The sequence below is a fragment of the Oncorhynchus gorbuscha genome, linkage group LG16 (assembly GCF_021184085.1).
Source record: "Oncorhynchus gorbuscha isolate QuinsamMale2020 ecotype Even-year linkage group LG16, OgorEven_v1.0, whole genome shotgun sequence".
In the NCBI taxonomy this organism is placed as follows: domain Eukaryota; kingdom Metazoa; phylum Chordata; class Actinopteri; order Salmoniformes; family Salmonidae; genus Oncorhynchus; species Oncorhynchus gorbuscha.
Window position 1 is genome coordinate 93,901,416 of NC_060188.1, and position 15,924 is coordinate 93,917,339.

At 46.2% G+C, this 15,924-nt stretch overlaps 1 protein-coding gene across 1 annotated transcript in view; it reads left to right on the top strand.

Moving 5' to 3' along the window:
• The window catches only part of mbd2 (methyl-CpG binding domain protein 2), a 116,644-nt gene that overhangs the window by 80,511 nt on the left and 20,209 nt on the right, over positions 1-15,924 (top strand). The window contains exon 6 of the mRNA XM_046305250.1: positions 15,073-15,197. Coding sequence (XP_046161206.1) covers positions 15,073-15,187 — 115 coding nt within the window. The 3' untranslated portion in view covers positions 15,188-15,197. The remainder of the gene's footprint in view (positions 1-15,072; positions 15,198-15,924) is intronic.

The window sequence follows — 15,924 nt, forward strand, 5'->3', positions numbered from 1 at the left end:
GATATAGACTACAAAGAAACACAGTGCATTCGGAAAGTATTCAGACCCCAACATTTTGTTACATTACAGCCTTATTCTAAAATTAATTAAATATTTGTTTTTTCTCATCAATCTACATACAATACCCCATAATGACTTATTTACATAAGTATTCAGACCCATTGCTATGAGACTCGAAATTGAGCCCAGGTGCATCCTGTTTCCAATGATCATCCTTGAGATGTTTCTACAACATGATTGGAGTCCACCTGTGGTCAATTCAATGAATTGTCCTTTGGAAAGCCACACACCTGTCTGTATAAAAAGGTCCCACAGTTAACAGTGCATGTCAGAGCAAGAACAAAGCCATGAGATCGAATAAATTGTCTGTAGAGCTCCGAGACAGAAGTGTGTTGAGGCACAGATCTGGGGAAGGGTACCAAAACATTTCTGCAGCATTGAAGGTCCCCAAGAACACAGCAGCCTCCATCATTCTAAAATGGAAGACGTTTGGAACCACTATGACTCTTCCTAGAGAACCCGATGGTTACTCTGACAGAGCTCCGGAGTTCCTCTGTGGAGATGGGAGAAACTTCCAGAAGGACAAACATCTCAGGCCTTTATGGTAGAGTGGGCAGACAGAATCCACTCCTCATTAAAAAGCACATGACAGCCCGCTTGGAGTTTGTCGAAAGGAACCTAAAGGACACAAGATTCTCTGGTCTGATGAAACCATGATTGAACTCTTTGGCCTGAATGCCAAGCTTCACGTCTGGAGGAAACCTGGCACCATCCCTACGGTGAAGCATGGTGGTGGCAGCATAATGCTGTGGGGATGTTTTTCAGCGGCAGGGAATGGGAGACTAGTCAGGATAGAGGGTAAGATGATTGGAGCAAAGTACAGAGAGATCCTTGATGAAAACCTCCTCCAGAGCGCTCCGGAGTGGTATTGCTGTAAGATGTGATTTATAAAATGTTTTATACTGTCTTTTAAAACCGTCTTGTTTTGGGTTATGAATAAGTATTTCTTATTCATTTATTTATTTATTATGTTCAACTTGTTTTAAATCCTTCACTATTTCATCAGGGCTCTCTCTAGGTTTAGTGTTCCGCATAACAAACACATCATGTGTGGGGATTAGTTCTAATCTTGTTCTATTAGGTGACCAGGGGGATGGCTCTACTTTTTCATACCAGACTTCTCAATATTGTTTTTATTTTATTTTTATTCTTCAACCTTTTATTTTATTTACTAATTTGAAAAGTGTTTAATGGATTAGTTGTTATTGTAATCTGGCATCTATCCTTTTCCCACCTGGTTGACTTTACATGGCTAGGTCTAATATCATGAGAGGGACAGCTGGTTGACTTTACATGGCTAGGTCTAATATCATGAGAGGGACAGCTGGTTGACTTTACATGGCTAATATCATGAGAGGGACAGCTGGTTGACTTTACATGGCTAATATCATGAGGGGGACAGCTGGTTGACTTTACATGGCTAATATCATGAGGGACAGCTGGTTGACTTTACATGGCTAATATCATGAGGGGGACAGCTGGTTGACTTTACATGGCTAATATCATGAGGGGGACAGCTGGTTGACTTTACATGGCTAATATCATGACTTTACGTGGCTAATATCAGGGGGACAGCTGGTTGACTTTACATGGCTAATATCATGAGGGGGACAGCTGGTTGACTTTACATGGCTAATATCATGAGAGGTACAGGGGACAGTCTAATATCATGAGGGACAGCTGGTTGACAGCTAATTTCTGAGGGGTTGACTTTACATGGCTGGTCTAATATCATGAGGACAGCTGGACTTTACATGGCTAGGTCTAATATATCATGACTTTACTTTACATGGCTAGGTCTAATATCATGAGAGGGACAGCTGGTTGACTTTACATGGCTAGGTCTAATATCATGAGAGGGACAGCTGGTTGACTTTGAGGGACAGCTGGTGACTTGACTAGGTCTAATATCATGAGAGGGACAGCTGGTTGACTTTACATGGCTAGGTCTAATATCATGAGAGGGACAGCTGGTTGACTTTACATGGCTAGGTCTAATATCATGAGAGCTGGTTGGACAGCTGGCTGGTTGACTTTACATGGCTAGGTCTAATATCATGAGAGGGACAGCTGGTTGACTTTACATGGCTAGGTCTAATATCATGAGAGGGACAGCTGGTTGACTTTACATGGCTAGGTCTAATATCATGATGAGAGGGAGGGACAGCTGGCTGGTTGACTTTACATGGCTAGGTCTAATATCATGAGAGGGACAGCTGGTTGACTTTACATGGCTAGGTCTAATATCATGAGAGGGACAGCTGGTTGACTTTACATGGCTAGGTCTAATATCATGAGAGGGACAGCTGGTTGACTTTACATGGCTAGGTCTAATATCATGAGAGGGACAGCTGGTTGACTTTACATGGCTAGGTCTAATATCATGAGTCTAATATCATGAGAGGCTGGTTGACAGCTGGTTGACTTTACATGGCTAGGTCTAATATCATGAGAGGGACAGCTGGTTGACTTTACATGGCTAATATCATGAGGGAGGGATGGCTAGGTCTAATACAGCTGGCTAATATCATGAGGGACAGCTGGTTGACTTTACATGGCTAGGTCTAATATCATGAGAGGGACAGCTGGTTGACTTTACATGGCTAATATCATGAGAGGGACAGCTGGTTGACTTTGGCATGGTCTAATATCATGAGAGGGACAGCTGGTTGACTTTACATGGCTGGTCTAATATCATGAGAGGGACAGCTGGTTGACTAATTCATGAGAGGGACATGGCTAGGTCTAATATCATGAGAGGGACAGCTGGTTGACTTTACATGGTCTAATATCATGAGAGGGACAGCTGGTTGACTTTACATGGCTAGGTCTAATATCATGAGAGGGACAGCTGGTTGACTTTACATGGCTAATATCATGAGAGGGACAGCTGGTTGACTTTACATGGCTAGGTCTAATATCATGAGAGGGACAGCTGGTTGACTTTACATGGCTAGGTCTAATATCATGAGAGGGACAGCTGGTTGACTTTACATGGCTAGGTCTAAATATCATGAGAGGGACAGCTGGTTGACTTGACATGGCTAGGTCTAATATCATGAGAGGGACAGCTGGTTGACATGGCTAATATCATGAGGGACAGCTGGCTGACTTTACATGGCTAGGTCTAATATCATGAGAGGGACAGCTGGTTGACTTTACATGGCTAATATCATGAGAGGGACAGCTGGTTGACTAATATCATGAGAGGGACAGCTGGTTGACTTTACATAGGTCTAATATCATGAGAGGGACAGCTGGTTGACTTTACATGGCTAGGTCTAATATCATGAGAGGGACAGCTGGTTGACTTTACATGGCTAGGTCTAATATCATGAGAGGGACAGCTGGCTGACTTTACATGGCTAACATCATGAGGGACAGCTGGTTGACTTTACATGGCTAATATCATGAGAGGGACAGCTGGTTGACTTTACATGGCTAGGTCTAATATCATGAGGGGCAGCTGGTTGACTTTACATGGCTAGGTCTAATATCATGAGAGGGACAGCTGGTTGACTTTACGTGGCTAATATCATGAGAGGGACAGCTGGTTGACTTTACATGGCTAGGTCTAATATCATGAGAGGGACAGCTGGTTGACTTTACATGGCTAGGTCTAATATCATGAGAGGGACAGCTGGTTGACTTTACATGGCTAGGTCTAATATCATGAGAGGGACAGCTGGTTGACTTTACATGGCTAATATCATGAGGGACAGCTGGTTGACTTTACATGGCTAATATCATGAGAGGGACAGCTGGTTGACTTTACATGGCTAGGTCTAATATCATGAGAGGGACAGCTGGTTGACTTTACATGGCTAATATCATGAGGGACAGCTGGTTGACTTTACATGGCTAGGTCTAATATCATGAGAGGGACAGCTGGTTGACTTTACATGGCTAGGTCTAATATCATGAGAGGGACAGCTGGTTGACTTTACATGGCTAGGTCTAATATCATGAGAGGGACAGCTGGTTGACTTTACATGGACTTTACATGGCTAATATCATGAGAGGGACAGCTGGTTGACTTTACATGGCTAGGTCTAATATCATGAGGGGCAGCTGGTTGACTTTACATGGCTAATATCATGAGAGGGACAGCTGGTTGACTTTACATGGCTAATATCATGAGAGGGACAGCTGGTTGACTTTACATGGCTAGGTCTAATATCATGAGAGGGACAGCTGGTTGACTTTACATGGCTAATATCATGAGAGGGACAGCTGGTTGACTTTACATGGCTAGGTCTAATATTAAGCTGGTTGATCATGGCTCATATCATCAGGGACAGCTGGTTGACTTTACATGGCTATATCATGAGAGGGACATATCATGGTTAATATGAGGGACAGCTGGTTGACTTTACTAATATCATGAGAGGGACAGCTGGTTGACTTTAATGGTTAATATCATGAGAGGGACAGCTGGTTGACTTTACATGGCTAATATCATGAGAGGGACAGCTGGTTGACTTTACATGGTTAATATCATGAGAGGGACAGCTGGTTGACTTTACATGGCTAATATCATGAGGGACAGCTGGTTGACTTTACATGGCTAATATCATGAGAGGGACAGCTGGTTGACTTTACATGGCTAATATCATGAGGGGGACAGCTGGTTGACTTTACATGGCTAATATCATGAGGGGGAATGACTTTACATGGCTAATATCATCATGGCTAATATCATGAGGGGGACAGCTGGTTGACTTTACATGGCTAATATCATGAGGGACAGCTGGTTGACATTACATGGCTAGGTCTAATATCATGAGAGGGACAGCTGGTTGACTTTACATGGCTAGGTCTAATATCATGAGAGGGACAGCTGGTTGACTTTACGTGGCTAATATCATGAGAGGGACAGCTGGTTGACTTTACATGGCTAGGTCTAATATCATGAGAGGGACAGCTGGTTGACTTTACATGGCTAGGTCTAATATCATGAGAGGTACAGCTGGTTGACTTGACATGGCTAGGTCTAATATCATGAGAGGGACAGCTGGTTGACTTTACATGGCTAATTTCATGAGGGACAGCTGGCTGACTTTACATGGCTAGGTCTAATATCATGAGAGGGACAGCTGGTTGACTTTACATGGCTAGGTCTAATATCATGAGGGACAGCTGGTTGACTTTACATGGCTAATATCATCAGAGGGACAGCTGGTTGACTTTACATGGCTAATATCATGAGAGGGACAGCTGGTTGACTTTACATGGCTAGGTCTAATATCATGAGAGGGACAGCTGGTTGACTTTACATGGCTAGGTCTAATATCATGAGAGGGACAGCTGGCTGACTTTACATGGCTAACATCATGAGGGACAGCTGGTTGACTTTACATGGCTAATATCATGAGAGGGACAGCTGGTTGACTTTACATGGCTAGGTCTAATATCATGAGGGGCAGCTGGTTGACTTTACATGGCTAATATCATGAGAGGGACAGCTGGTTGACTTTACATGGCTAATATCATGAGAGGGACAGCTGGTTGACTTTACATGGCTAGGTCTAATATCATGAGAGGGACAGCTGGTTGACTTTACATGGCTAATATCATGAGAGGGACAGCTGGTTGACTTTACATGGCTAGGTCTAATATCATGAGGGACAGCTGGTTGACTTTACATGGCTAATATCATCAGAGGGACAGCTGGTTGACTTTACATGGCTAATATCATGAGAGGGACAGCTGGTTGACTTTACATGGTTAATATCATGAGAGGGACAGCTGGTTGACTTTACATGGTTAATATCATGAGAGGGACAGCTGGTTGACTTTAAATGGCTAGGTCTAATATCATGAGAGGGACAGCTGGTTGACTTTACATGGTTAATATCATGAGAGGGACAGCTGGTTGACTTTAAATGGCTAGGTCTAATATCATGAGAGGGACAGCTGGTTGACTTTACATAGGTGACAGCTTGTTGACTTTCATGAGGGACAGCTGGTTGACTTTAAATGGCTAGGTCTAATATCATGAGAGGGACAGCTGGTTGACTTTACATGGCTAATATCATGAGGGACAGCTGGTTGACTTTACATGGCTAGGTCTAATATCATGAGAGGGACAGCTGGTTGACTTTACATGGCTAGGTCTAATATCATGAGAGGGACAGCTGGTTGACTTTACATGGCTAGGACTAATATCATGAGAGGGACAGCTGGCTGACTTTACATGGCTAACATCATGAGGGACAGCTGGTTGACTTTACATGGCTAATATCATGAGGGACAGCTGGTTGACTTTACATGGCTAGGTCTAATATCATGAGGGACAGCTGGTTGACTTTACATGGCTAATATCATCAGAGGGACAGCTGGTTGATGGCTAATATTGAGAGGGACAGCTACATGGTTAATATCATGAGAGGGACAGCTGGTTGACTTTAAATGGCTAGGTCTAATATCATGAGAGGGACAGCTGGTTGACTTTACATGGTTAATAATGAGAGGGATGACTTTAAATAGGTCTAATATCATGAGAGGGACAGCTGGTTGACTTTACATGGCTAGGTCTAATATCATGAGAGGGACAGCTGGTTGACTTTACATGGTTAATATCATGAGAGGGACAGCTGGTTGACTTTAAATGGCTAGGTCTAATATCATGAGAGGGACAGCTGGTTGACTTTACATGGCTAGGTCTAATATCATGAGAGGGACAGCTGGTTGACTTTACATGGCTAGGTCTAATATCATGAGAGGGACAGCTGGTTGACTTTACATGGCTAGGTCTAATATCATGAGAGGGACAGCTGGCTGACTACATGGCTAACATCATGAGGGACAGCTGGTTGACTTTACATGGCTAATATCATGAGAGGGACAGCTGGTTGACTTTACATGGCTAGGTCTAATATCATGAGGGGCAGCTGGTTGACTTTACATGGCTAATATCATGAGAGGGACAGCTGGTTGACTTTACATGGCTAATATCATGAGAGGGACAGCTGGTTGACTTTACATGGCTAGGTCTAATATCATGAGAGGGACAGCTGGTTGACTTTACATGGCTAATATCATGAGAGGGACAGCTGGTTGACTTTACATGGCTAGGTCTAATATCATGAGGGACAGCTGGTTGACTTTACATGGCTAATATCATCAGAGGGACAGCTGGTTGACTTTACATGGCTAATATCATGAGAGGGACAGCTGGTTGACTTTACATGGTTAATATCATGAGAGGGACAGCTGGTTGACTTTACATGGTTAATATCATGAGAGGGACAGCTGGTTGACTTTAAATGGCTAGGTCTAATATCATGAGAGGGACAGCTGGTTGACTTTACATGGTTAATATCATGAGAGGGACAGCTGGTTGACTTTAAATGGCTAGGTCTAATATCATGAGAGGGACAGCTGGTTGACTTTACATGGCTAGGTCTAATATCATGAGAGTGACAGCTTGTTGACTTTACATGGTTAATATCATGAGAGGGACAGCTGGTTGACTTTAAATGGCTAGGTCTAATATCATGAGAGGGACAGCTGGTTGACTTTACATGGCTAGGTCTAATATCATGAGAGGGACAGCTGGTTGACTTTACATGGCTAATATCATGAGGGACAGCTGGTTGACTTTACATGGCTAGGTCTAATATCATGAGAGGGACAGCTGGTTGACTTTACATGGCTAGGTCTAATATCATGAGAGGGACAGCTGGTTGACTTTACATGGCTAGGACTAATATCATGAGAGGGACAGCTGGCTGACTTTACATGGCTAACATCATGAGGGACAGCTGGTTGACTTTACATGGCTAATATCATGAGAGGGACAGCTGGTTGACTTTACATGGCTAGGTCTAATATCATGAGGGACAGCTGGTTGACTTTACATGGCTAATATCATCAGAGGGACAGCTGGTTGACTTTACATGGCTAATATCATGAGAGGGACAGCTGGTTGACTTTACATGGTTAATATCATGAGAGGGACAGCTGGTTGACTTTAAATGGCTAGGTCTAATATCATGAGAGGGACAGCTGGTTGACTTTACATGGTTAATATCATGAGAGGGACAGCTGGTTGACTTTAAATGGCTAGGTCTAATATCATGAGAGGGACAGCTGGTTGACTTTACATGGCTAGGTCTAATATCATGAGAGGGACAGCTGGTTGACTTTACATGGTTAATATCATGAGGGACAGCTGGTTGACTTTAAATGGCTAGGTCTAATATCATGAGAGGGACAGCTGGTTGACTTTACATGGCTAGGTCTAATATCATGAGAGGGACAGCTGGTTGACTTTACATGGCTAGGTCTAATATCATGAGAGGGACAGCTGGTTGACTTTACATGGCTAATATCATGAGAGGGACGGCTGGTTGACTTTACATGGCTAATATCATGAGAGGGACAGCTGGTTGACTTTACATGGCTAATATCATGAGAGGGACAGCTGGTTGACTTTACATGGCTAATATCATGAGAGGGACAGCTGGTTGACTTTACATGGCTAATATCATGAGAGGGACAGCTGGTTGCTCGGTCACTTTCACTAGCTGAAATGTTAAATCTTTAAATCACCCAGTAAACCATAAAAGGGCCCTTTCTCATTTAAATCACCTTAAAGTAGACGTCTCCTTTCTCCAGGACGCACGGCTCGGCACTTTAGACCGCAGGAGGGGTGGATCGCTCAATCATATCATTCCAATTTTCATTCTGAGACTAGAGGAGCAGCCATTTTAATAAGTAAGAACATTCCGTTCTCAATGTGGCGGCAGACTCAGCAGGCCATTTCATTTAATGTAGTAGGAAAGACTGTATAATACACCCTGTTATCTTGGCTAACATTTATGCAACACATTTGTATAACAGTTCATTCTTCACAAATGTATTTTCTCGATGACACCCGTCTACCTAATACTAGGTGGTGATATGAATTGTGTCGCCCAGTCTGGAACGTAGCTCTCCTAAGGGTATCATCTCTTCATCAAAGAAACTATCCACAATTCAGCTTTAGCTTAAGACATATCTGATGCGAGGCGTTTCCACAAGTACTATGTTTTGCTCGCCAGTTTACAAGACCTTCTCACATATAGACTACTTTTTTTTATACGACAATAGATTTCTGTGCCACTTATCACGGAGTGTGATTACCAAGCTATAGTCTTTTTGGATCATTTTCCTCTATGAAACTATTTGTTGCAAATACACAAACTAATTATTGCCCTGGGTGTCTTAAATCACTACTGCTATCAGAAGAAACCTTTGTTGCTTTTATATCATTTCAAATGGATCTATTTCTCTTATTTCAACCCCCTCCAGCAGTATGGGAATCAATGAAGGCTTATTTTAAGGGGAGAAATTATTTTGTGCAGAGCAAGATTAAGTGTAATATTCAACGCTGAGGGTTACATACAAATAAAATCTTGGATTTGGTTATCGCATAATTACACTCTTCATCTACTAAAACAACATTTGACACATCAGACAGAGTTTGATCTTCTTCTTTCAACTCGACGAGCTGAACTTCGAATGAGTAAATCTCCATAGGAAAATGATGAATACGCAGCGAAATCAGGGGAGAAGGCACACTGAGATCACTGACGAGCTGGGTAACACACGTATTGATGATTTAGAGGTCAATTCATGCTTTCAGAACTTTTACTCACGATTATACACTTCGGAGTCCGCTGGTAAACGTCACCTTACTCCACACCTTCTTTGAGAACTTAGATGTTCCTACAGTGGAACCTGAGATAGCTTCTGAATTAGAATAACAGTTCTCTGGAGAAGAGATTGTGTTGGTAATTAAATCTATGCAGTGTGGTAAATCCCCCTGGACCCGAAGGATTTATGAGCAAATTCTAATAAATCAACTCTCTCCTCTCTTGTTTTCCGTATTTGAGGAATCGTTCTCCACAAACTCTTTACCCTCAAGAAATGAGACAAAAATGGGTTTCACTTATTCTGAAAAAGGTAGATAAGAACCTCTTGAGTGTGGTTCATATATAGGCCAACATCTTTACTGATTTGTGATGTAAAGATACTTTCTAAGATGATTGCCTATTGTTTTGAGTCAGTCCTTCCCTCCATTATCTCTACAGATCAAACAGTTTGAGTCAGTCCTTCCCTCCATTATCTCTACAGATCAAACTGGTTTTGAGTCAGTCCTTCCCTCCAGTATCTCTACAGATCAAACTGGTTTTGAGTCAGTCATTCCCTCCAATATCTCTACAGATCAAGCTGGTTTTGAGTCAGTCCTTCCCTCCATTATCTCTACAGATCAAACTGGTTTTGAGTCAGCCCTTCCCTCCATTATCTCTACAGATCAAACTGGTTTTGAGTCAGTCATTCCCTCCAATATCTCTACAGATCAAGCTGGTTTTGAGTCAGTCCTTCCCTCCATTATCTCTACAGATCAAACTGGTTTTGAGTCAGTCCTTCCCTCCATTATCTCTATAGATCAAACTGGTTTCATAAAAAAAAAATCGTCATTCTTTTTTTCAACATCAGACGTCTTTATAAGCCCTCTTCATCGGACAATCCAGAGATATTGTTATCACTTGATGTTGAGAATTTGATGCCGTGTGATCGGGTAGATTGGGATTTATCTATTTTACACTCTCAAACAATTTGGATTGATCGGGTTGATTGGGATTGTTCTATTTTATACTCTCAAACAATTTGGATTCAGTCCCAATTTTATGTCCTGGATGAAAAATCCTTTACTCCTCCCCTATGGCTGCAGTGCACTCAAATAATAACTTTTCATCTTATTTCCAACTTCAACGTGGGACAAGACAGGGTTGTACTCTGTCCCCTCAGCTGTTTGCCATGGCAATTGAGAACAACACCACTATCAAAGGTATTCGAAAGAGGGGGCTTAGAGCATGACGTCTCACTATGCGGATGACATGCTATTATATATGTCTGACCCTTTAACTGGTCTTCCAAAGATCCTGGTTCTACTAAAGACAGTTGGTAAAATATCTGGGTTGAAGGTCCATCTGCAAAAAAAGTGAATTGATGCCTATTCGTCTTTCTTACACGCAAACTTTTTTGGGGTCATGTGCCTTTCAGAGTAATTGTAAAGGGTAAAGGGATAAAGAATATGTACATAAAGATATATGAATGAGTGATGGTACATAACGGCATAGGCAAGATGCAGTAGATGGTATCGAGTACAGTATATACATATGAGATGAGTAATGTAGGGTATGTAAACATTATATTTAGTGGCATTGTTTAAAGTGGCTAGTGATACATTTTTACATCAATTTCCATCAATTCCCATGATTAAAGTGGCTGGAGTTGAGTCAGTATGTTGGCAGCAGCCACTCAATGTTACTGGTGGCTGTTTAACAGTCTGATGGCCTTGAGATAGAAGCGTTTTTCAGTCTCTCGGTCCCTGCTTTGATGCACCTGTACTGACCTTGCCTTCTGGATGATGGCGGGGTGAACAGGCAGTGGCTCGGGTGGTTGATGTCCTTGATGATCTTTATGGCTTTCCTGGGACATCGGGTGGTCTAGGTGTCCTGGAGGGCAGGTAGTTTGCCCCCGGTGATGCGTTGTGCAGACCTCACAACCCTCTGGAGAGCCTTACGGTTGTGGGCGGAGCAGTTGCTGTACCAGGCGGTGATAGGATGCTCTCGATTGTGCATCTGTAGAAGTTTGTGAGTGCTTTTGGTGACAAGCCGAATTTCTTCAGCCTCCTGAGGTTGAATAGGCGCTGCTGCGCCTTCTTCACGACGCTGTCAGTGTGAGTGGACCAATTCAGTTTGTCTGTGATGTGTATGCCGAGGAACTTAAAACTAGCTACCCTCTCCACTACTGTCCCGTCGATGTGGATAGGGGGGTGCTCCCTCTGCTGTTTCCAGAAGTCCACAATCATCTCCTTAGTTTTGTTGACGTTGAGTGTGAGGTTATTTTCCTGACACCACACTCCGAGGGCCCTCACCTCCTCCCTGTAGGCCGTCTCGTCGTTGTTGGTAATCAAGCCTACCACTGTAGTGTCATCAGCAAACTTGATGATTGAGTTGGAGGTGTGCGTGGCCACGCAGTCTTGGGTGAACAGGGAGTACAGGAGAGGGCTCAGAACGCACCCTTGCGGGGCCCCAGTGTTGTGGATCAGCGGGGTGGAGATGTTGTTACCTACCCTCAATACCTGAGGGCAGCCCGTCAGGAAGTCCAGTACCCAGTTGCACAGGACGGGGTCGAGACCCAGGGTACTACGAGTTTGGAGGGTACTATGGTGTTAAATGCTGAGCTGTAGTCGATGAACAGCATTCTCACATAGGTATTCCTCTTGTCCAGATGGGATAGGGCAGTGTGCAGTGTGATTGATTGCGTCGTCTGTGGACGTATTGGGGCGGTAAGCAAATTGGAGTGGGTCTAGGGTGTCAGATAGGCAGGAGGTGATGTGGTCCTTGACTAGTCTCTCAAAGCAGGTAGTCGTTTAGCTCAGTTACCTTCGCTTTCTTGGGAACAGGAACAATGGTGGCCCTCTTGAAGCATGTGGGAACAGCAGACTGGGATAAGGATTGATTGAATATGTCCGTAAACACACCAGCCAGCTGGTCTGTGCATGCTCTGAGGGAGCTGCTGGGGATGCCGTCTGGGCCTGCAGCCTTGCGAGGGTTAACACGTTTAAATGTTTTACTCACGTCGGCTGCAGTGAAGAAGAGATCGCAGGTTTTGGTAGCGGGCCGTTTTGGTGGTGCTGTATTCTGACCGATGTAAGCAGGCCCCTGCTACCTTACTGCACATGTTTTGGACATGCCCGAAATTAACCGGAGGCCCCTCTAAACAGTTCTATGGAGTGACACCACAGGAGGCTCCTCGGTTCTATGGAGTGACACCACAGGAGGCCCCTCTAAACAGTTCTATGGAGTGACACCACAGGATGCCCCTATAAACAGTTCTATGGAGTGACACCACAGGAGGCCCCTCTAAACAGTTCTATGGAGTGACACCACAGGAGGCCCCTCAGTTCTATGGAGTGACACCACAGGAGGCTCCTCTAAACAGTTCTATGGAGTGACACCACAGGAGGCCCCTCTAAACAGTTCTATGGAGTGACACCACAGGAGGCCCTCTAAACAGTTCTATGGAGTGACACCACAGGAGGCTCCTCTAAACAGTTCTATGGAGTGACACCACAGGAGGCCCTCTAAACAGTTCTATGGAGTGACACCACAGGAGGCCCCTCTAAACAGTTCTATGGAGTGACACCACAGGAGGCCCCTCTAAACAGTTCTATGGAGTGACACCACAGGAGGCCCCACTCTGCTAACCCAGCCCACACACACTCCGCTAACCCAGCCCACAAACACTAACCCAGCCCACACACACTAACCCAGCCCACACACACTAACCCAGCCCACACACACTAACCCAGCCCACACACACTCCGATAACCCAGCCCACACACACTCCGCTAACCCAGCCCACACACACTCCGCTAACCCAGCCCACACACACTCCGCTAACACAGCCCACACACACTCCGCTAACCCAGCCCACACACACTAACCCAGCCCACACACACTCCGCTAACCCAGCCCACACACACTCCGCTAACCCAGCCCACACACACTCCGCTAACCCAGCCCACACACACTCCGCTAACCCAGCCCACACACACTCCGCTAACCCAGCCCACACACACTCCGCTAACCCAGCCCACACACACTCAGCTAACCCAGCCCACACACACTCCGCTAACCCAGCCCACACACACTCACTAACCCAGCCAACACACACTAACCCAGCCCACACACACTAACCCAGCCCACACACACTCAGCTAACCCAACCCTATCTCTGTGTTCATCCCTAACCCAGCCCACACACACTAACCCAGGCCACACACACTAACCCAGCCCACACACATTAACCCAGCCCACACATTCTAACACAGCCCTCTCTCTGTGTTCATCCCTAACCCAGCCCACACACACTAACCCAGCCCACACACACTAACCCAGCCCACACACTCTAACCCAGCCCTCTCTCTGTGTTCATCCCTAACCCAGTCCTCTCTGTGTTCATCCCTAACCCAGTCCTCTCTGTGTTCATCCCTAACCAGTCATCTCTGGGTCCATCTCTAACCCAGTCATCTCTGTGCCCATCTCTAACCCAGTCCTCTCTGTGTTCATCTCTAACCCAGTCATGTGTCCATCCCTAACCCAGTCCTCTCTGTGTTCATCCCTAACCCAGTCCTCTCTGTGTTCATCCCTAACCCAGTCCTCTCTGTGTCCATCTCTAACCCAGTCATCTCTGTGCCCATCTCTAACACAGTCCTCTCTGTGTTCATCTCTAACCCAGTCATCTCACTGTGTTCATCCCTAACCCAGTCCTCTCTGTGTCCATCCCTAACCCAGTCCTCTCTAACCCAGTCCTCTCTGTGTCCATCCCTAACCCAGTCCTCTCTGTGTCCATCCCTAACCCAGTCCTCTCTGTGTTCATCCCTAACCCAGTCCTCTCTGTGTCCATCCCTAACCCAGTCCTCTCTGTGTCCATCCCTAACCCAGTCCTCTTTGTGTTCATCCCTAACCCAGTCCTCTCTGTGTCCATCCCTAACCCAGTCCTCTCTGTCTGTTCATCCCTAACCCAGTCCTCTCTGTGTCCATCCCCATAGTCCTCTCTGTGTCCATCCCTAACCCTGTCTGTTCCATCCCTAACCCAATCCTCTCGGTGTCCATCCAGTCATCTCTCTGTGTCCATCCCTAACCCAGTCCTCTCTGTGTCCATCCCTAACCCAGTCCCTTGTGTTCATCCCAAACTGTCTGTTCATCCCTAACCCAGTCCTCTCTGTCTGTTCCATCCCTAACCCAGTCATCTCTCTGTGTCCATCCCTAACCCAGTCCTCTCTGTCTGTTCATCCCTAACCCAGTCCTCTCTGTGTCCAGTCCTCTCTGTGTCCATCCCTAACCCAGTCCTCTCTGTCTGTTCATCCCTAACCCAGTCCTCTCTGTGTCCATCCCTAACCCAGTCCTCTCTGTGTCCATCCCTAACCCAGTCCTCTCTGTGTCCACAGGGAACAGGAGCTAAAGGTGATCCAGGCCCGCAGGACTCTGGAAGATGCACTGATGGCAGATGGGTTGGCGCGGACCGTCGAATCCAGCAGAGACTCAGAGGATGAAGCTGCATAGACCAAACATGGTGAGGGGATAATGCTGTGGGGTGAGGGGCGAGGGGATAACGCTGTGGGGCGAGGGTATAACGCGGGGGCGAGGGGATAACGCTGAGGGGCGAGGGGATAACACTGAGGGGCGAGGGGACAACACTGTGGGGCGAGGGGATAACGCTGTGGGGCGAGGGGATAACGCGGTGAGGGGCGAGGGGATAACGCTGGGGCGAGGGGATAACGCTGTGTGGTGAGGGGATAACGCTGTGGGGCGAGGGGATAACGGTGGGGGCGAGGGGCGAGGGGATAACGCTGTGGGGCGAGGGGATAATGCTGTGCGGTGAGGGGATAACGCGGGGGCGAGGGGATAAAGCGCTGGGGCGCGCTGTGGGGCGAGGGGATAACGCTGTGGGGCGAGGGGATAACGCGGTGGGGCGGGGACGCTGTAGGGGATAACGCGGGGGCGAGGGGCGGTGAGGGGATAACGCTGTGGGGCGGGGATAACGCTGTGGGGCGAGGGGGATACGGTGGGGCGAGGGGATAACGCGGTGGGGGGCGGGCGAGGGGATAACGCTGTGGGCGAGGGGGAGGGATAACGCTGTGGGGCGAGGGGATAACGCTGTGGGCGAGGGGATAACGCTGTGGGGCGAGGGGAGGGGATAACGCTGTGGGGCGAGGGGATAACGCTGTGGGGCGATGGGGTGTGGGGATAACGCTGTCTCTGTGGGGCATGACGTGGTATGAAAGACGGTGGGGCAAGAT